Raw genomic sequence first — 21,002 nt, forward strand, 5'->3', positions numbered from 1 at the left:
AGGTGAAGATAGAATTAAGACAGTGGTTGATCACAGAAGATGAAAGACTGAGTCTTTGCTCTGCTCTTCTTCTCCCAGGCTAACATTAATGCCTCTCCCATTGGGAAAGCAACTTCACAGGACAGTTTCAGGAATTCATGTTACAAATAAGGTAGGATAAGCACCCCAAACTTTATGAGACCAATAATATTTAAATCCTCCACTGGGTCAGAATCCCAGGGCCTATCATATTTTCTTTCTTTTTTTTTTTTTTTTGGTGCTGTGCAGCCAAAAAAAGCCAAAGTGGGGCTTAACAGAATGAACTCAGCCATAATAGCATTCAGTTTAGAGGAGCAACCAGCACACAACAAACACATTTGTTTGGAGGAGTCTCTTACTGTTCTTTACAAGTCCGAGCAGCGGTATTCCAGGTGACCTTGTGATTCACTACCAGGAAATAGCAGCTGCCCTCATGGTGGCTCCATCCAGCAGGACATTTTTTCGTACTCACCTCCTGAAATAAAAGGCAAAATAAGCTCCTGCTCACAGTGACCTAGTTCTCACACCAATAATCAGGAAAAAGGCTGGAGGTGCTGCTCATGGCTTCTCCAGAATTGAATTGAACTCTGACTTTAATATGTATGATAAACTAAAGCATTGCTTAAGAAAAATAAAGGAATACATGCCTGCCAGAGAAACCTACAATTTATAATAAGTATTGAATTAAGGCTAATTCCACATGGTTCCAGATTCAGAAATCTTCTTGAAAGAGCATATTTGTTTGGATGCTGTTTTCTGGTTCCCACAGTCTATGTTGGGAATTTATGGGCTGTAACAAAATCCAGTATGGGATCCTAAGGAAGGACAGGTGATATATATTTACAAAATCCCTAAGTGAGTTGATTTTAGTTACTCTCACTCATTTTCCAACAGATTTCATTCACTCACTTTCTCACCCCCACATTCCCACAAGCACCAGGACATCTGTGCCCAGGTGGTCTGGCAGGATAACCTGCTCATGATGCAGAGGAAAGGCAACCCCAGCAGTCAGGCCCTCATCGCATCTCTGGAGACCTTCTCACTTGGTGCCTGCCAACCTTACTCTGGACAGCTCTTTTATCCCCTGTAGAGTCAGTAGCTGTTACAGGGTGGTCCTCTGCTTCAGAGTCTTGCTTATTGTAATCTTCATAAATCTAGGTGAGGTTGCAGCTGATTGTCTTGTTTGTTAGGAATATATGCCTATTTTCTCTGTGAGCTAGCAGGAAAAGGAATGGCATGTACGGTACGCTGCAACCTTGTTGCCGTGCTTATGCTTCTAGGATGCAGGGTCTTTCACTGACAAGGGATCTGTGCTGGGGTTGTATTAGAGTGCAGGCCTTCTGGTCTAGGCATAAGAAACACGAGTCTCAATTTTACTGCTGGGAGTGCTGTCCTTGGAGCAGCATGGTGGGAACTGTGTCCTTCATTATCAATACTCACTATTCTTTTAACACTTTTCCTGCTTTTTCTTCGGGTGTTGCACACCATTTCCATTCAAACTTCGTTTGTACAATTTTGTTCTGAATTAAAGTAAATCTAGAGATTTACTCTAATAAATCTCTAAAGTAAATCTAGAGATCCATACTGACTATCTGTGGGCTTCAATAAATCAGATGGTTAAAGAATCTCCAGCTGTACCTTATACAAGAAAAGAATAGGGTCTGGCGGGAGAAATAATTACCACTTCTTCACAAAATCTGATATTCTTCTTGCAGAAAGCAGGAGCATTTATATTTTCTTTGGACTACCAAATCAACGTAGAGCATCCCAATGCAGTAGTGTGTCAGGATGTGCATGGGTTTATACATATATATATATAAAATATTGTTATAGGTTATAGATTGTATGTTTATTTATATACGCAAACAAATATACACTTCATGTCAGCTCTTCAGAATGAAACTCTTGGGATTTCAAGTGTCAAATTAGTGCACATTGTTGAGCTTCATCATGAATGAAAAGCCTATTGAAACTTATATTGGAAAGAAGTTTAAAGACATCACAGTAGGTTACTTGAATTCCTTTCAATGAAAAAATATTAAAATAATCTCTTTTACCCATATAAAACATAAACTGAGTGTACTAGGGAAGCACACACAAAAATAGCAAAATTCAGAATCATTTGTAGATAATGACTATAGAACTTAACAGTAGGGAGAGCACAGGCTCCTGTAGATGTTCCTTTAGTAAGATAAAGGACTTAAAAGATAATTCTTTTTCCAAGTCATACCAAAGAATTGACAGAAAATTATATTTTTCGTGAAAAACACTATAGATTGGCTTATAAGTCGTTACTGCTCATTTGAGCTTTTTGTTGAGCTACGTGTGCTCTGATTTAGATGCATACTAATGGCAGCATTTTTACTTTGCTTTGGGAATTCCAGAACTTCCATATTATTTGATCACAATGATACAGCTTTTGAGTGCTTTCTTCGTAATGCAAGAGCCCCTTTAAATCTGGCGCACAGGCCTTTGGAAAGGAGTAAAAGTCCTAGAAATTGGAACAGTGTTTGAACATTCGAGGCAAAATAATTACACACAAACAAAGCTACATGGAACAGATGAACTGGCTCTTATGTTAAATCTTCATGACACTAAAACTCTACAAGGACTGTGTTGTTAATTCATCTATGTGTTAGATAACCTCTATTTTGGAGTGGGAAGAGTTAGGCTACAGATCTTAGAGGTGTTAAATCATTTTTGAAAACAGCATGACTGAAAACAGATGGTGAGAACGCCTGTGAAACAAAAGGTTTTATACCTGATGGCTTGAGCTTAGTTCAGATGCCAGTTCTGCCTTATCAGCTTGCGGGATTTCTGTCTTCCTACAGACGATTGTATCTATCTGAGATTGTGCTTGGTTAATTACTGAGGCTTCAGCCTTCCTGTTTGCTTTAGCTGATGAGGTGTCTTCCTCTATTCTGAGCGATACCATCCCGTGATACTTGATTTTACAGTAACATACACACACACACAAAATAGGAGAGGGAAAAGAAAAGGTTACCACTTATCAGCAAATCTTAAACAAACCCCACCAAAAATAGAAAAGAATTAAAAAATAAATTGTTATAAATCAAGGGGAAATGACACGAAAGAGAAATAAAGATACATCGAACAATAAAATGTTGGTCACAAATAAATTATTATAAAGTTACTCTACACAAAACTTGGAAAGAGCGCAATCAGGAAAAAGTCAGAAATGAAGGAAAAAATACTCATAATACTCTTACTTTGAAAGCCACATCAGTTCCATTTCTAAATACAGATGAGGGATGAACCTGGAAAAGGTAGAATGGCAAAATGAGATGGGCAGATCCATGCATCATAGAGGGAAAATGACTGCATGTAAGATTCATTGCATAACCTAGGCTATTGAATCATGCAGAACATATCTTAGTTTCAGTTCCTTTTCTCTGAGAATGGAAATGAATGACCTCTGAAAACAGACATTAAAAGTCACCCATTAAAAGTGTCTTTATACAGGTTCCATCGTCTTTTTAGATCATAGCGGAGTGTTATTAAACTGCTTAATTAAAGTAGCATAAACCAGCTATAAGAGGGAGACTCAGCAGGCAAGCTTTAAGTAACTGTTCCCTGTTTAAACGAACTGTATTTTCAGCTTTACAACTTCAGGACCAGATGCACAGCTTGTATACATTTGCCCTGGCTGCAGTGACTTAGTAGAACCCTGCTTCTTTCTCCTAGCAGACCCGTTAAGTTAGACAGGATTACAAACGGCATAATTACTCAGGCTTGTTGCTTCGTGAGACTTCCCCAGCTCTGTCTTCCTTCCTTGCTTTCACACATACATCTTCGAAATCAGAGATTTCTCTTTTTTCACTGTTTCCAAATAGTTCTCAAGTCTGACTCAGAGCAAACTCAGGTATTTTACGGCTAGTGTGTAGTTAGGTAAGATCACCGCTAAAATATGGCAACTAAATAAAGATGTCAAATCCCAAAGAACTCATAAATCAGTCCATCACTGCACGATAGAAATATCTTACTATTCTGCCGTTCCCAATCACTCTCAGCCTGGTCCTTGACCGATTTGCCAAGCTGTGTTCCTGCAGCCTGTCCCCTCTATGTTCTACCATCCCTTTGGAAGGAGGCGGTGGGATGCCTTCCAAGTGAGTGCTGCCAGGCCTGGAAGGTGAGGAGAAGCCTGAGGAAACTGGAAACAGTGTGCCTCTTCCCCAGAAGTCGTGCTTATTTTGGCCAGAGGAATGGAAAGAGCTGCACTGACCTGAAAACATAAAAATGGCAGATGGTCAGTTCTAACTCCATGAGCAGATAAGTGGTCACGTTGATATGGGCATGTAAACAGCTTGTCATTAAAAGTTGGATGATTTTTTCACTTGATGTGGTTGATTTGCCATTTGTTCAGCCGTCCTCATTTATGTGATTTCCTTAATTACGACGACAACTGTCTATGCAACTACTACCCGTATATATGCATGCTATTGCATGTAATATATCAGTCTCACTGCTGATCAGAATCTCTGCCAAGTATCTGCTGAAGATCTCTATTTTCATGCGTAAACTGTGGTTTGCGGTTGGATTTTTTTGGACAGGGAGGGGTATCTTTAGCTAATGTTAGTGATATTTCTTTCTTGCCCCACCAGGTTTCTCTGCAGAAATTCAACGCGCAATTGTTCCTCCGCGTTAGTTATGTCAATTAACTCCTAATGTAAATCATCGGTGTTAAAGAGAAACCATATATAAACTTTTAAAGGGATTTTTTTTTTAAAAGAAGCATAATTTTTTGTAACATATGTATTTAAAATGCTATTTCACCGAGCATCAGAAAGGAAGAAATTCTTCGGCTTTCAGAAGTCTCAGCTGCTTTGCTGGTTATTTATATTTTTCTACTGTTATTTCAACTTTAAGGCATGCCACAGTTGTTCACTGAAAAGCACAACAATAACGAGGAAATAATGGCCTAAATGCTATAATAGTCAGTGCTGCATGCTGTATTGTTGCATTGTATAATGTTGTGTTTGTAGAACATTACAAAAATTATTTTTAAGGGCAGAGTTTAGTTATTAGATTTCTTTGCTGAGAAGAAAATAAATTGTGTAACAGTGTAACAACTGTTACACAACCAGCAAAAAGCAGTTCTAATGGACCTGTTTTTTCTAATAAATGAGAACTGAAATCTTGTCATTATGAAAAGCAGTTTCTTTTTCTACCAGCACCCTTCCCTTTTTGTACATGTTGCTTTCTCCATGCTCCATTTCCTAAGAGGAGGGACATGGTTTTGTGAGAGAATAGTGGGTCTGCAGCTGTGCAGCCTGTTTTTTCTAAAAAGAAACCATGCGTTTTGATACGAAGGTAAGTGTTAGCAACAACGTCTTTTGTTGAAAATATGTAGCCACTCACCAAAGATTGTTCCAGGTTTTAAAGATCAAGATCAAAAGCGAGTACCTCTTTTTGAGTCCAAAATTTTCACTACAGCTTTTGTCCTAGTGCCAAGAATGGCATTCACAGGGGAGTTCAGAACTACTTCAAAAACTTCATCACCTTCCTCTAATCCGTCATAGGTAATTGCTATATTCCACGTCTTGGCTGACATTCCTAACAGAAATAAACATTTTAATTACTGTTTAACTACTATTTCAATCAATCTAGGTTTCAAAGAAATATATTAATTAACATGTCTACAGTTAGAAAGGAGTAGCTTGTGTATGCTGTTGTGCTCCTACCAACTAATTGGACCTCTGCTGTTCTCCCAATAACATTAAGACCAAATTTGTTCCCAGAGAATGATGATTCAGCTCAAATGCACACACTGTGACAAAAAGCTGCTTTAGGCATGGGAAATGGTGGCTATAATACGTATATTTAGGACTTCCGTTGCAATTTTAAAGAGAAAATATAGCATATGCTCTTTTATCTTGAAAGCTTAACCTTAGGGACAGAGCAATATTTAAAATATTTGCATATTGATCAAAGAGTACATTGACTCTAATTACAAATTTTTAAAATGCAGATTTTGTACTTAGTTACAAAATTTTGACTCAGTTGCTTGTCTTAACTAGATTAGTTCAGATTTACTGTAGTGGAAATGAGAAAAGATCATTCCAGGATAAAGAAGTAGGCTGGTTATTAGCTGAAAGGCTTCAGAGTTTGTTTGGGAATAGTCAGATGCTGCAGGAGAGAAATGTCTTAGTATAGACGTTGCTGTCATAGAAACATTTTGAGAACTGTTTTTGCATCACAGAATCAGCATTAACTTCTAAAGTTAATATCAAAAACGTAACAGATTTCACTCTCCAAAATGGCAGCTTTCACAATCACTGCGTTTTTATTTTAAAATTAGTTAGCACACTGGTTCATACCTGGATCAAACTGAATAAGCTTAGAGGGAGTCACTGCAAAGTCCTTTCCCAACACAGCAGATATTTCATTGATCTGAGAAGAAATCAAACAGTAGATGCCTTGCTGTTACCTATTTCACCAAACCGGTGCGTTCTGCTTGGTGCTGAAGCTGCTGTGTCTCTCCATGGAGTCTCAAAAAGATATGCCAATCTGGGCATCAACCTAGCCTTGCTCATGATTTAAAACTCATAATCAAGAAAATTTGCTTATCTTAAAATCATGTCTCCTCACCTCTCGAACTGCTACTAGACTGCGTTAGACAGCACAGCTGTTCAGCAGGCTTGGGGACCCAGGCACAGCTCGCTCCCGGACTGGCACACAATAGCTTCCTGGAAGAGCACGTTGTTGCCCTGCAGCATCAGCCTAGCTGTGCTCCCCCATCTGGGTTCTTCCTGAGGCCTCCTTTTACCCCCATTTCTGCTCACGGAAAGAAGAGTCTGCATGCAGGCCTGCCTCTTAGCCCCAGTGACTAGTCAGGATAGGCAGGAGCATGTCTAAACAGAAGTGCAGGGACTCCTAGGCCTCCAAGCATTTCCACAGGAGGCCGACAGAGGACACCAGCTTCCACGCTGCCTTCTTGCTCTTGGCTTCAGCTTGCTTGCTCTTTTTAGTTCAGTGACAGGCAGAGCATAGTCACTGACGTCCGTGAAGGATAGCTAGAAAAATCTGTCCATTACGTACCGGTCGAGGCAGGATGGCCTCCGCTGAAGTCAATGACAAAACTCTGACAGACTTCATTAGCATAAAAATCAAACCTATGTTTCTAATTAGGGTTACAAACATGAGAAACTATGAGGGAGACTGTGTTAGGATTTTGCTAACAAGGAGAGTTGGAAAAAGCTTAGAATTTCCTTTTTATGGGGAAAAAAATAAGTTTTGTGAAGGCAAGTTGCAGAAAACATGTTTTACAAAATATAAAAAATCTTTAGCTTTCAGCTGAATTTTTATGACATAAAACAGAGGCTCTTACCCAAAATATTGGGTCCCTTGGGTCACTTTGTAGGCTGATGGCAGGGAAATGGTGGGGACAAGTGGCAGGCATAGGTTTACACTGTGGAGTTGAATTTCCCTGGCTCCTGGGATCCTCAATGTAAGCAAGAAAATAAGAAGTTCCAGGACCCATCAGGGATTCCCCAAAGCCTGGATTCCAAAGTGGAAACCCAGACTCCTGAGCAGAATGCCAGATAAAATTGCCTGCTGTTTCACAGAAGTTTGTCAAAACTGAAATAATGCTCCAAAATATCCCATTTTGTTAATGAGCATTTCCCCTCAGAACTGTTTATTAGAAGATTTTCAACCAGCTGTCTTGCCAGCAACAACGTCCTGATGAATTTGGTTTGAGTTAGACGGCCCTTTTACAGATTATTGAAATATTTTTTAAATCTGAGGAAGAAATTAACTGGCTCTATTGTTTACTATGCAATTTCCAGTTAAGCCTTGTTTTTTGACTTTACCTTCAATGCGATGAAGGCAGAGTCCGCAGAGTGTCCTGCCCTTATGATTTTCAGTGACACCATTCCTACATTTTCACACACTTCATATTCAGTCTGTTGCATTTCAATCCGAGACCATCTTAGTTCTAGTCTGTGGGGAAAGAAAGGAAAACTTACGTGAAAAAAGCTGGCCCTGCCCCCTGCTGCCTGAAGGTTCAATAAGCTGACATTTCTTTCTCGAGTGTTGATTCAGCCAATACACATACTAATTCTTTGTCTTCAAATCAACACATTTGTGTGATTTGGCTGATTAGAAAGAGAGAGAAGCAGTTAATAAATCTTCCAGCTGAGCCCCTGTTTGCCCCAAACCAAGCCTGAATGTCCTCTTAAAACCAGAGAGGAGATTCATAGCAGAATTTTCTCCAGCAGCTTTGAAAAGGGAAGTTTGGCCATAAAATAAGGTCTGCCAAGAGAAGGTGCCATTGCTTCTTCATGGGTCCCTCCATCCCTGTGGTTTTATTTGTCAATCCTGGCATTGCCTCTGCAATATTCTCTCTTCTTCCCACCTTCCTTCAACTCTCCTCTAACTAGGTCCCTTCTCCTCTGGGGTACAGGCCATGCCCCAGCAGTTCACTGCCTCTATTCATTGTTCTCCCCACTCCCTTAATTTTAATTTTCTTTCTACTTTCTCCTCATACACTGAAGCAGCTGAGTCCAGACTTCTCACACAATGAATTTTAGAATTGCTTGTGACGGAATATGACCGAACCTCAGAGGACTGCATGCTGCAGAGGGTAGCTGATAAAGATACAACCTTTTTGAAAAGGTGCAGCAAAAACTAGTGAGAGTCAGAGAATGAAAGACTGCAGAAAGAAGGAAAATGAGCTGTGCTAATTACAAATCTAATTGAATTTTTCTAAAACAAACTTATAGACCTCAAGGTTTGAATAGCTCTAACACTGGTGGAGGGTCTCCCCTACTGTCCTAGATCCTCTGATATGCTGGGAAAGACAGCCAATTTGGAAGCTGATTTGTTTTCTGTTTACAAAAGAGTGTGTATATGCTAGGTGTAGTCCAGCAGCATTCAGATAAAAGCTGGGATTTAATTTGAATGCTATCAACATGCAAAGCAAACTTGTCGTTGATTCAGAGACAATTAGGTGATAAACTGTTCAAACAAATCTGTCACTAGCTTTTAAATGCAATATTAAAAACATGGATTTTTCCTTAAAAGCCAAATTCCCCTTTGTTCCAAAATCCAGTGCAGGTAATAGGTATGTTCTACTTCTCTGAAAGTCATATTTTCCATATGAAAAGTGATTTCTCTTTTGTTTCTCCCTAAAAGTATATAATGTATTGCTATTGATATGGAAGAACCCATACTTTCCCACATGTAGCGGCTGCATTTTAGTGATGGGTTTAATATCAGTGTGTTTATGAGCAAACAGTGCAGCTGGGAAGAGCTGAACACAGCGCTCGCTGTATTCAGATGCGTATGAGTACAGGGACATCTTTTGGCATAGTGTGTAACTGCTGAAATGTTATCTCCATCCTCTAGCTTGCAAGGAAATGCTGTGCAGAGGAGCCTGAAGCTTGAAGCCAGCTATCTCCACCCTCTGTTTCCCCCCTCTTCATGATGCCTGGCTTGTGGATGGGCAATTTAGCACATGGAAATAGCTTTTGTTATTTTTCTCAGTTACTTCAGATTAACTAAACTGGTTGAACATTCAGTCCCATTTTCAGAAATAAAGAGAAACATTGCCCCTGCAGTGGAACTACTCCCACTTTTGGTCATGATTTTCGAAGCACAGTTCAGATGATCCCCCAGTCTCTACTTCATACAGTAGATTTATCATAGGTCAAAAGGAAATTTTGATGATACGCCCATTTGAAATATTGGAAGTACACAACAAAGAGGATGCCCTGCACCTTCTTCTTTCAGTGCTCTCATGCAAAAATATGACTCTCATAGCTTTTACTGCTTGAGAGTTTGCCCTTTGTTGTAATCCCGTGCTCATTACTGTCAGCACAGGAGAAGAGTGATCTCCAGCTGCAGGAGCATGTAGGGGAAGCAACAGTCCTGTCACTAAGTCAGCATCTCAACTCTCCAAATATTGTACGCCTAATTGTCACTTATGGTATATTCCATTTTATCTTTCTGTGAGGTCTTGTAGGCCATAAGATACCATGCTCACATACCATGAGAAATGTGCCCAATCTGACTTGCAATTAGCCCTTTGAAACTAGTCCTACCCTGCAGGGGAGAAACCTTCTTTATCCTTTAATAAATGAAAGGGCCATTTGAGTATTTCAAACTGTAGCTACTTTCACTTCTGCTCAGGTGCAAACCCAGCAGTGATTCATTTGACCTAAGGCAGAAGCCATCGCAGAGGCCTGACAGGTGAGGTGCACGATGCATTATGGTGCTTAGAACAGAAGATCAAAGTTACATTTGGGGGACTGCTGAATTTCCATTGGGATCTGTGACTTGAAACTCCAAGTCATCTGAATTCACTTCTTGCAGTGGATTGATGACATAAAGTATGATTTTATTGTTTAAATCCTTTTGGCTAAACCCTTCATGGATAAATCCACCTGGAAAAGAAGAGAAACAGTTGTGTGAGTCAAAAAGCTATTAAACAAGAACAACACAGCTCATATAGGCTGTTTCAACATTATCAAACAGTTAGAAAACTTTGAAATCCCAGAAATCTGTTTTTATAATTATGCAGCAACGTCCTAGCCCATTAAAAGCCCTCAGTTCAGTATTCACCATTACTTCCCTTGGCATAAGGGTCACAGTAGGCATGCCATATTATAGTTTTGCTACTTCCTATGCTAGAATTTCAAGCTTCACAAGAAAACATTTTCGAGTTGCAGCTATTAACAATCTGCTCAAATGGTTTAAACATTCATGAGTAACATGACACTGCGATCCTAATACAGCAGCTTTCTTATTGCATTGCAACCTTGCCCAAACTTTTCCAAGAAAATTTGACCTCCTCTTTCAAGCAAATATTAGCAAGATAGGTTTTTAAACCTACTCCCGTGAGTTTCAAAATATGGAGATTGTAGAACACAGTACCTGTGGTTGTATTTTTCAGGTAGCCATAAAGAGGACCTCGTAAAATCTTAAAAAATATTTTTTCATCTTCTGTATTGGGATCAGATGCCTTTAGGGACCTTGCAGTAATATAGATCCCATAATTGCCATTCTTCAGCAGTTCCACATCAGAAAAGCCACGAAGATGAATAATTTCTGGTGCTGTTTTGTCAATGTGGTCCACCTAAATCAAAGTTAGACAAATCTATATTTATTTTACAGAATTGGTGTACTCCCTGCCCCTACTACTTTTACTGAAAGCACAACAGCATGCTCAGGAATGCAACAGTCGTTCTGACTAGCAGTCTGCTCCAGAGGAAATCTGCCCTCCAGGTAAGTACTGCTTCCCATGAGAGGTTTCCAGGTCCAGATTGCCTAGTTGCTCGCTGCACATGGAGAGATACAGCACGTGCTGGGGAGGGCCACAGGAAGTTCCGCACGCCTCTGTCCTGATCTCCTCTACTCTCCATAGTCCTTTCTCCTTTTTTGATATCTTTTTCTAAGCAGCAAACGAAAACTCCAGCAAAGGTCTCTCACCTCTGTTTTACAAGCAGGGAACACGGTGACAAGCAGGGAAACCTAAGCATTAGGATAATCACAATTGTAGGGCTGGCGAAAATATCCTGTGCGATCTGTGCTACCTTTCACAACTTCTGACATGTCTTCTAGCCTTCAGGATCCCACAACAGTTACTGCTCTTTCCATATCTCATTTTGTGTTGCAATGACCCTCCTTATGCCTTAAATAACCTGATGGCTTTGCCAGCAGAAGTTAAGAGCCTACTGCCTCTGTGTTAGTATCAATATTTTGAAACGTACAGATTCCTGACACACAATGCAGCCAGGCTTGTTTTGCATACTAAAACATGCCAAATACATAAAATAAGTCATAGCAAAGACATTTGAGCCTATGACACAGTGGAAAGGACTTAAAAATAAAGGAAATGGGAAGGGAACAGAAAGATCCTATCACGGGAAGGAGGAATCAGAGCAGGGGTCTTACAAATCCCAAAAGGAAGATTGGTTGCAGGAGTGAAGCAGTGGCTGCAATTCAAGATCATCGGTCAGCTTTCATCCTAATATCCCTCACGTGCAAAATCACTGGGTAAGGTACCAAACGGGAAAGCAGAGAAAGGAAATTTCTTCCTTGCCATAGTTGGGCTAACCTTTAGGATTTAAATTCCTCATAGAAAATATTTGCAAGTCTAAGTAGGATGTCTTTCTCCGCTTAGGTATAATCTCTTTCTTTGCACTATATAGAATTCTTTGCCTGAGTAATGCGTTGGGGCGATTAGTTGTTGAAGTTAGTTATTGACAGAGCACAGAAAGCAAGTCTTTTCATCTGTAAATATCTTAGCTGGATCATTAACTGCAGCAAGAAAGTACCAGTTCTAAGCCTAGTCAGAATCACTACATTTTCTACCTTATCATACCACACACCTCTTTTAAGCAGGCCGGTGGCCACACTTGCCTGAATGGTGAATGCCACTGGCTCGATCTGCACCCTCCCATTCACGATGAAGCCTTGATTAGTCCTATCTGTTGCAACAAATGTAAATCTGTCAATCTGGGAATCCCCGCCTCGGTGTTTATATGCAACATCCATGTTGTCCACATCTTGCTGGGTGAAATTGTGCTGCAGTAGCACAGCCCCTCGATAATACAGATGACCATTCTGGGGGACCTGAGTCAAGAGGAAGGTAAGGTTTTCTTTGGCAGTGTCTGGGTCTGAAAGCTGCAGGACATCAGGAGAAAGGAATGCCATAGCGCCTTCTACTAATCTTAACCCTGTATTCCTAGACAGAGTGGGTAAAGCTTGGTCGACTGCCTCCAAGGAGATCGTGAATGTCCCATGCTTAGTCCTCAGTCCATTGCTGATGATGAATCTGGCAAAGAGAGGCAAGGCAGCCTTCAGCATGTGTTCTTGAGTCACCATGTACTGAAATGAAACGATAATACACACCTTTACTATAGGATTTGCCTGTGGTGATGCTGCAGAACACATGAAGAACTGGAACTCTGAGCCCAAACCCAGACTGTGGGATGGGTGTCTGACTTACAAATGTGGAAGCAGACAGCCAAGTCATGGCAAGACTGACACTGTATCTGCAATAATTTGACTACAAGCTGGGGGAAAGGCTTTGAGGATATACCCCTCAGTCTCAGCAGTCACAAAGGAGCTGCTCTAATCTTTTAGCTCAGATAGAGAGGGGGCAGATCTAAAATGAGGGGGTAGTTGTGTGTTTCTTGGACCCTCTGGCATAGATACAGGTGTTTGTACACATCCTTAAGGTTATCATCACTTAGTTACCTTATGATGGCAACTCAGTAAAAGTGATGGCTTTGCCTACAACATACAGAAAGAGGTATGTAAATACATGGTCTGCCCAGATAATGGGTAATTCTGTTCACTGGTGCAAGCCCTTCATACCCAAGAGTACCAAAACTATTTAAAAAAGCAAGATGGCAAAAGAAGTGCAGAGATCTGTCCTCATCACACTTTACAGGTTTATTTAAGTACTAATTGTATCTGTAAGTTTCTGTATATTCAGAGGGACTGATTTATGTCTCTTTACAAACCTCAAACAAAAAATTCACTGAAATATTATGATTCTGCAGTAGATATTGGACAGAATTATACACAGAATATATATGCTAGGTTAATTTGAAAAATGTAAATGTCCATACTGTCTGTTATTTAGCAGAGTTCTGTTCTGAGTTTATCAATGGGTCAGGTGCAGGATTCTTATTCCATGCTGGGAATTTTTGTTAACAGCAGCATATATTCTTATGCTTCTCTCCCAACCAGAAATATTTCTTTATAATTAAAGATTCAGTTTTGTGCTAGGGTTGACTTTCCTTTTCTAAACAAGGTAAAGATAAAGGTAACCAAAGCTAGAGAGAAAATCTGTTGGAAGCCTATCAATTGGGTATGGGTATTTACTACACAAGTGACAGCATGTTCTGCAGAAATTAATTGTCAAGTTTTGTAGTGCATAAAAACAAAGAGAAAATCAATCTTGCAGCCTTCAAAATTCATCCTAGGTTTTGCTGCTAAGATATTACTTACGAATTTATTTTGAAAGCAAGACTATTGTATGTTGTCATGCTATGTCTTATAACAAAATACTTTGAGGAAATATCATCCTAAAAATTGCCTTGGGAACATCTCATCGTTCTTCACATCACATCATCATATAGTATGTAAGAGTAAGCTTTGTTTTTGTAGAGATTTTTACTCTCTTTCAGTGAATATGCTGCACAGTGCGTAGCAAAAACTTCTTGGAGAGTAGTCTTTTCCCAGATTTGTTCTGTTTGAGCCAGAATACAGTATCAAAGGCCTAGTTCAGACTAAGGCTGCTTTGCAAAGAAATGTGTTCATGAATATTCACATTCCCTATCCTTCCTTTTTCCTCCACCCTCTGATGCCCAGTGCTTTGAGTGCAGATTTTGCTGCACTTAGCACACTCGCACAGCTGATCTTGCGTGGGACAGTACCGTTGGGTGTTTCAGGCAATCTGAGAGCTAGCTGTCTTGCACCTGTCATGCTTACACTTTATGTAAGTGAAATGAGGACTAGCTGACACTTAAATTTTCTAACTGCCTCATCTTGCTCTTAGACCTTGCCTACAGATCTCATAAAAGTATACGACGAATTGCAGGGTCAGAACCCAATCTGTTGTCGCATGGTTGAAATAAAAGTGACCTTCAGCAGGTCATGGAATAGCTTGCTGTGTCACCCAGGCTGTCCATCTAAACCCCTTTGCTGCCCTCACCAATAGCAAATGATTGCGGCCTCATCAGCTTCTAAGCAGGCACTATGCCATGAAACAGATGGGAATGAGCATAGGCAGGCCAGGGACTGTACAGGAGCTAGAAATATGTTTACTGAGGACAGTGTTCCCAGCTGGGAACCTAGAGACATCTGTCTGCGCTGACCTAATGCTATTGTGCCAATGCTAAAAGGGTTGTGTTGTCAGCAACCTAGTGAAATCAAACGTGGAACTAGAATAATGAACATAAGTAGTATGCTAAAAAAAGGCAAAATATGTTCAGTCAAGACCTTATCCATACCTCAAAAGGTCTGAAAAATTACAGCTGAAGTGAGTTTGCTTCACTGAGAAATCAACCGAAATCAACCCTTTCTTCTTCTGATGTCTGTAAAGTCATTTGGATGACGTCTCAAATGATACTTAAATGAAAGACTTACAGAGGACGATTCAGTTCATGAATAGGAAGATTCATCCAGAATTTTCTACAGAACACCAGACAGCACTAAAGCTCTTGGTTATACACGTAATGTTGAAAATTACAATGCAAATGTTGTGTGCCACTTGATTTCACAGGTAATGAAGCTGACTGTGTCCAAGAAGTCCTTTTTCTGCACTTTGGGGGATTTTGGTTTTTGTTCATTTCTGGTTTATGGCTGCTTCATCTTTCCCCAAGGAACAGAGGGCAGCCAATGTTCTCATCACTCTGATGAAATTTAGGGGACAGATCTCAGGCATAGCTAGAAGGACATGTCGCATGGTTTGATTTCACCATTACCAAGGTTTCATGCTTTCTGCAGTTCCGTGGCAATAGAGTTGGCTGAAGGACCTGCCATCTGTCATGGCATTTAAAAGATAAAAATGGAATCATAAATAGTGCCAGCTCATTACAAAATTGAGCCAGCGTGTCAAAATGGAGGACATTAGCATGTTCCTTTAGCGTCCTGCTGCCAGCATCTGATGTCAGGTTGCTAATCACTCAAAGTCATCTGTCCAAACAAGCACTGCCAGATCTTTCTTCCAGGCCAGCAGCACCAAACAATGCAGGCAAATTTATGACTGAAGAAAATATTTCAGTGGAAGGTAAAAATCTGATCAATTAACCCCCCCTTCCCCATATAATTAACGTTACCATTCCTTGTTAAGAAAATAATAATAATCTGCCACAGGATTTATATGCTTACACAAAATCAAATTCTTTGCCAAATGGTAACATCACGGAACCTCAATTATTGTGATTAAAATGGATACGTATATTTATTAAAACATCATAACCTTACTTTTAATAAAGCTGACTTTCTAATTTGGTTCTAAGCCGTTGGTGTAAACATTGGGCTTACGTGCATGCACAATTGCCCTGGAATTATTTGGTCTTATCAATGAATGCCTTCATTGGTCTGGTGCAAAAGTTGCACTGGCACAAGCCTCTTGCTACACTACCTATTGACACAACAGCAACTTTACTTGTACAAGCTAATTCTAATTTTGGTCATAGTGTATCACAACCGTTATCACTAGGATTCCATCAAGCCGAAGAACGTTCATTCACTTTTCATGACAACCACAAGTGGCCATCAGGCAAAGCCTATGACTAGAAACAGTAGAAAATCAGAATTTGCACAACACTGAATTTATTGGAAGGGATGGTTCAAAAAGTTTGAACCATCAAAGCTGAGAAACGTCCCAAAATTACATTTGGCTCAGCTTGAGATAATGTCTGCCTGAGCTGCCCCGTTGTCATAGGTGAGACTATTTCATGCCTCCATACCCCACTTTCTTGGCTTCTACTGGAAAAGCTCTCTGGCTGTATGATGCAACATGTTCATGTGTCCATCACATCATGAATCATGGAAAATGTAGTTCAACTCAGGAGTGCTATTCATAAGAGAGTGTGTAAAGGGGACTTTCATACATCTGAATTGCAATTCTTATGAGATAAATGCTCTATTTGGTGGTCACAAAAGAAAAACAATTATCCTTTATTTATTTCCTGTGGAAATTTTTGATTTTACAGGAACTCCGTTTTCTGTCAAAAGCTATTTTTAGGAGAAATTCCCCAAAAGCTAATAAGAAGTTAGCATTCTTCCTTAAGAAAAATCTCCTAGATCTCTGAGATTAAATTTGCCTAAATTTGCTCTCTTTTACCAAAACTCCCCCGGAGACATTCCGCAGCAACATTCCGCATCTCTCTCCGTCTGAGGATTACTCATTAGATCTTTCCGTTCTATGACCACAAGAGGTTGAAGTGAGAACAGCATAAGGCAATATTTACTTTAGGAGTGAACTTTGTCTAAGCTGGTCTAAGGCCCAGGCTCAGAACCCAGGTGAAAGTAAACTTCACTGTCACTAGGCTGCTGAACTGGGTCCATAGGAAGCTGACTTTACTCAAAAAATCCAGTTGTCTACACAAATTTTTGAACTATTATGGTGGCAGAATAAATAAGTGATTCGATTATCAGTCTATTGAAGAACAACTACTGGATTCAAAAAGCCTGCAACAGAATAAAATGTAATAAATAAGAATAAAGAAGAAATCAGTTAGCTAATAGCTGAACTGAGCAGTTTTACCACATCCAGCAGTAGCAGGAAACCATAGGGAAATTCCAAAAAGGATATTCTTAGTCCTTGTCCTGCACTTAAATCTTACCAGCTATGTATGTTTGGGTGCTTTAACAGTATTCAGGACAGTATCACTGAGTGAATGTGGCTCAAGCTACTATTTCACAGTCAATAAGAAAGTGTATTTATTACTAATGCTGTCATAACCGCATCTGTTAGAGCATAAATATCTTTGCTCTATAAAATATTAGGAATTTCTGCACCTCTTCCTCTTTTTAATACTTTTTCTGCAAATACCCAAGAAATGCAATGGGAAAGGAACCTTTTTTTTTTAATGCCTTACCTGAATGTATCCTCAGAAACAGGTGCCTTTGCGTTGTGAACATAGCAGACTATCTGGCGTGCTACATCCATTTGACTGAAGCTGGTAATGGGGATGCCAGGATAGCTAACATACTCTATCTGTCCATACTGAGGTGGGGAGGTTATCACATAAAGAAGCTCCTCTGGTTTGTCCGTTCCATCCAAGGCAAGGAGGGCATCTGTTGTAATGTAGCCCCGATCCCCTTTTGGCACTTGAAGAGGCTTTGTGAAAACAGCAATATCTCCTGTAGAATAGATAAAACAACATTAAAGTAGTCATATTGATTTGAAATTTGATCTCTTATGCATCATTTAGCCACATGCAAGCCGTCACCAATGGAAAAATTATAGTATTATAGGAAAATTCAGGACAACAGGGACTCCAGGATATCTCCAGTCCAACCTTCCGCTTAAAACAAAGTCAGCCATGAGACCAGCCATAACTAGGTTGCTCAGGTTTTTATCCCATTGGGGCTGAAACACCTCCAAGGACGGAGATGGCACGACCTCTCTGGGCCCCTGTTGCAATGTTAGCAGTATTACGCTACCCTGGAGCTATTCCTCAGGCCCATAATAGGGATCCAGTAATGGAAGAGAGAACATAAGATTAGAACATAAAACTAAGAGTCAGGGGTCTTGAACAGTGTTTTGCCTACCTTGTTACATTCTTGCCCTTTTTCTGTGCTTTGATTTACTCAAACATAAAACTAATTTCAGAAGGATGTTGTCAACTTTATCTGAAAAATAACTGGAAGTTCTGGGAGGCAAGGTGTAAAGAGCTGCCTTAGGCAGAGCCTTTTCTAATCCCAGGACCACTTCATTAGGAGCAGAGACATTAGGGCAGTAAAATCCCAGCAGGCAAGCTTTGGGGTTTGCAGGAAGGCTTGCAAAGGGCCTACATGGTGCTTGGGGAAGTATCAGGACAATCCATTCATTCAGATCATCTTTATTTCAGAAACAGGCACTGTGAAATGTTAAGTCAAGCAGATCTTTACCCTTTTCCATATCCTTGATATTTATGTAGAAGTCCACGGCTGGGGATCTGTTATACCCATCCCACAGGTAAAACCTGAAGCTGTCTTGGTTCTTGGACCCTATAGTTCCTGTATGAACGTATCGCACAAGGTTCACATCTAGTTCTTCCTGGGTGCACTTCATTCCAGTTTGGAGAGTCACCCAGTCTCTGCCAACCTAGAAAGGATAAACATCCCTCAGTAACAAGCAGTCCCCCATATACCCTCCCCAATTAGTTGTGTTTATTTGTGGCGATGCAGTCTGTTAGCGGCAGCTCTCTGTTTTCCCTTTTAAGTTACAGATTCCCAGGCAGCTATAAGGCTGGAGAGGTTACAGTGATCAGGAATAAATGCAGGTAAATAGAGTTCAGTCACTTTTACTCTGGGAAATACAGTCCTGCACACTTCTCAGTGAGACACCAACGAGAGGAACGTGAATAAGATCCTGAATTAGCTTATGTTTTCTATTTCTTAATTTCATACAGCTACTCATCTATTCCAGACAAAACACAGAAGGATATCAGAAATGAAACTGTGGGAAATGTTAGGAAGCACCGAAATTTAGAAAGCCCCAGAGGTCATCCCCTGGAAAAGTGTGAAATGTCCAATAAAATTTCCTGAATATTGCAAGATGCCATAGTACCTCATGCTAGACAGATCTGTGATTTGGCACGTAATAACAGTGCCACAGGCTCTGCAGCAAAGGGTATTACACACACACAGGACTCACATGCACTCAGGTACTCTCCACATTCAAACTGCTGGACATCAGTCAGCAGCTCTCTCTGTTGCCCCTTTCATTCACAATTCTCATGCGATCCACAGATTCCTGAAGGAATGCAACATCAACATACTTCCTAGGCTCATAAGTTTTTGAAAAAGATTTTTTCCAATTATATGTACATATAATAAAAAAGACAGGTATTTGTCCTCTGTTTCTGTTCCAGTGGCTTATCTTTGGTCAACAGATGGTCATCATTTTTTCCATTTCTAATCTTATCTTCTGCCAGTGTCTATCCTCTTGCTGTATCCTTTTCTGCCTTCCTTCTTTTTTCTCTTTCTTCCCCACCTGCTTTTCTTCTAACTCATTACTTCTTACTTACTCTTTAACAAATATTCAGGGTCTCCCTCCATTCTCTTTCTATATCTTGAAATAACTGAAGTAACTGCTCACTTGTGACTTTTTTTTAACCTAGGTTTTCTTTTTCTCTGTCTTTGTCCCTTGGTTTTCCCCCTCCAGGGGCTGATTCCTCCAGTGTCTCTCTCCACCATCCCCTCAAACAATCTGCCACACTTTGCACCCTCCCTCTCCTCCCGTTGAGGATCTGGTCTCCTGTGTCAAAGCCTCTAGGACAGTGTCCCTGTTTGGTTCAAAAACTTTCCACATGCCAACTAGCCATGGCAGTCTATTTCAAAACATGAAAGACATTTAGGGGAAAAGGAAGATAAGCTTCATTCTATCCTAATGAGAGAGTTATCTGCATGCCTGTTTTTTGCTGAAGTACAAAGACTAACCTTGAGTTGAAGCTGACCGCTTTCTGGAATTCTTTCAAACAGATAGTAGATTCTCTCCCTGGGGGTATCTTTATCTTTAGCTGACAGAACAGCACTAGAAATGATTCGGGTTTCACCCATCTTCACCTCTATATCATCCTTCCTGCAAAAATAAGAAGTCATGCATACATGTTAAAATAGAAAAGTAACCTTTCCAATACATTTTACTTCTTCCAGGAATATGGATTACCCAAATTCTGACAGAAATAACAGCTGCCAAAAGACAGGAAGGAGGGTGCCTATTTCCATTAAAGCTGAAGAAAAGCAAATGGGAGAGACCAGCTTCCCCTAACAGTAGTGAAAAACAGCAAAGCAGAGATCTGCAACACCCTGGGATTCACCACATTTACCTGGGATGTGGATTTACCACATTTGTCTTCTTTCCTGGGCCCTTTCCATTAACTCTCAAACAGGTTATAGGAAACCCTACTTTATCATTTTGCTGTTAGCTACCTTAAATTTTTGCAGGGTGTACTCAAACTGTATTGTAAGACTGTATATATGATAAGACATTGAAGGGGATTCAGCATATTCAGTTAGCCCAGGCATGGGACCTGTTCAAGCCTAGCTGGGGGCATGGAGCATGCCCAACAGGACAGACTCCTCGGGCGTTTGGCAGCTAGGCTCTGGCCAGAGTCTACCGAGCACATGAAAGCCATACTATTTCAAAGGCTGGCCAAGCCAGGAGCCATAGATGGTTAAGTCTTTCTAGCATCCATGTGGCTGATCTCAAAATGAAGCTTTTAAGTGAGTGTATGAGGGCCTTACATTCCCTGAGGGCACCGCTTGCTGCAGGACGCAGTCGGCACATT

General features: G+C 40.4%; 1 protein-coding gene across 4 annotated transcripts in view; it reads right to left on the bottom strand.

Moving 5' to 3' along the window:
- Positions 1-21,002, bottom strand: part of FREM1 (FRAS1 related extracellular matrix 1) — a 72,486-nt gene that overhangs the window by 9,608 nt on the left and 41,876 nt on the right. For 2 of the 4 annotated variants that reach the window (XR_694745.2, XM_009678830.2), the window contains exons 22-34: positions 20,152-20,293; positions 18,619-18,814; positions 17,604-17,868; positions 12,403-12,817; positions 10,915-11,116; positions 10,280-10,424; positions 7,851-7,980; positions 6,357-6,429; positions 5,443-5,592; positions 4,023-4,261; positions 3,249-3,296; positions 2,780-2,962; positions 378-493 (exon numbers count right to left, since the gene is read on the bottom strand). Coding sequence is in view for 2 of the 4 variants with exons in the window: in XM_009678830.2 (XP_009677125.2) it covers positions 378-493; positions 2,780-2,962; positions 3,249-3,296; positions 4,023-4,261; positions 5,443-5,592; positions 6,357-6,429; positions 7,851-7,980; positions 10,280-10,424; positions 10,915-11,116; positions 12,403-12,817; positions 17,604-17,868; positions 18,619-18,814; positions 20,152-20,293 (2,304 nt within the window). In the remaining 2 variants the exon portion in view is untranslated. Of the gene's footprint in view, positions 1-377; positions 494-2,779; positions 2,963-3,248; positions 3,297-4,022; positions 4,262-5,397; positions 5,593-6,356; positions 6,430-7,850; positions 7,981-10,279; positions 10,425-10,914; positions 11,117-12,402; positions 12,818-17,603; positions 17,869-18,618; positions 18,815-20,151; positions 20,294-21,002 lie in introns of those variants that run through there. The other 2 variants (XM_009678831.2, XR_011137893.1) reach the window with 2 other exon arrangements.

The sequence above is a fragment of the Struthio camelus genome, chromosome Z (genome assembly GCF_040807025.1).
Source record: "Struthio camelus isolate bStrCam1 chromosome Z, bStrCam1.hap1, whole genome shotgun sequence".
Lineage (NCBI taxonomy): Eukaryota > Metazoa > Chordata > Aves > Struthioniformes > Struthionidae > Struthio > Struthio camelus.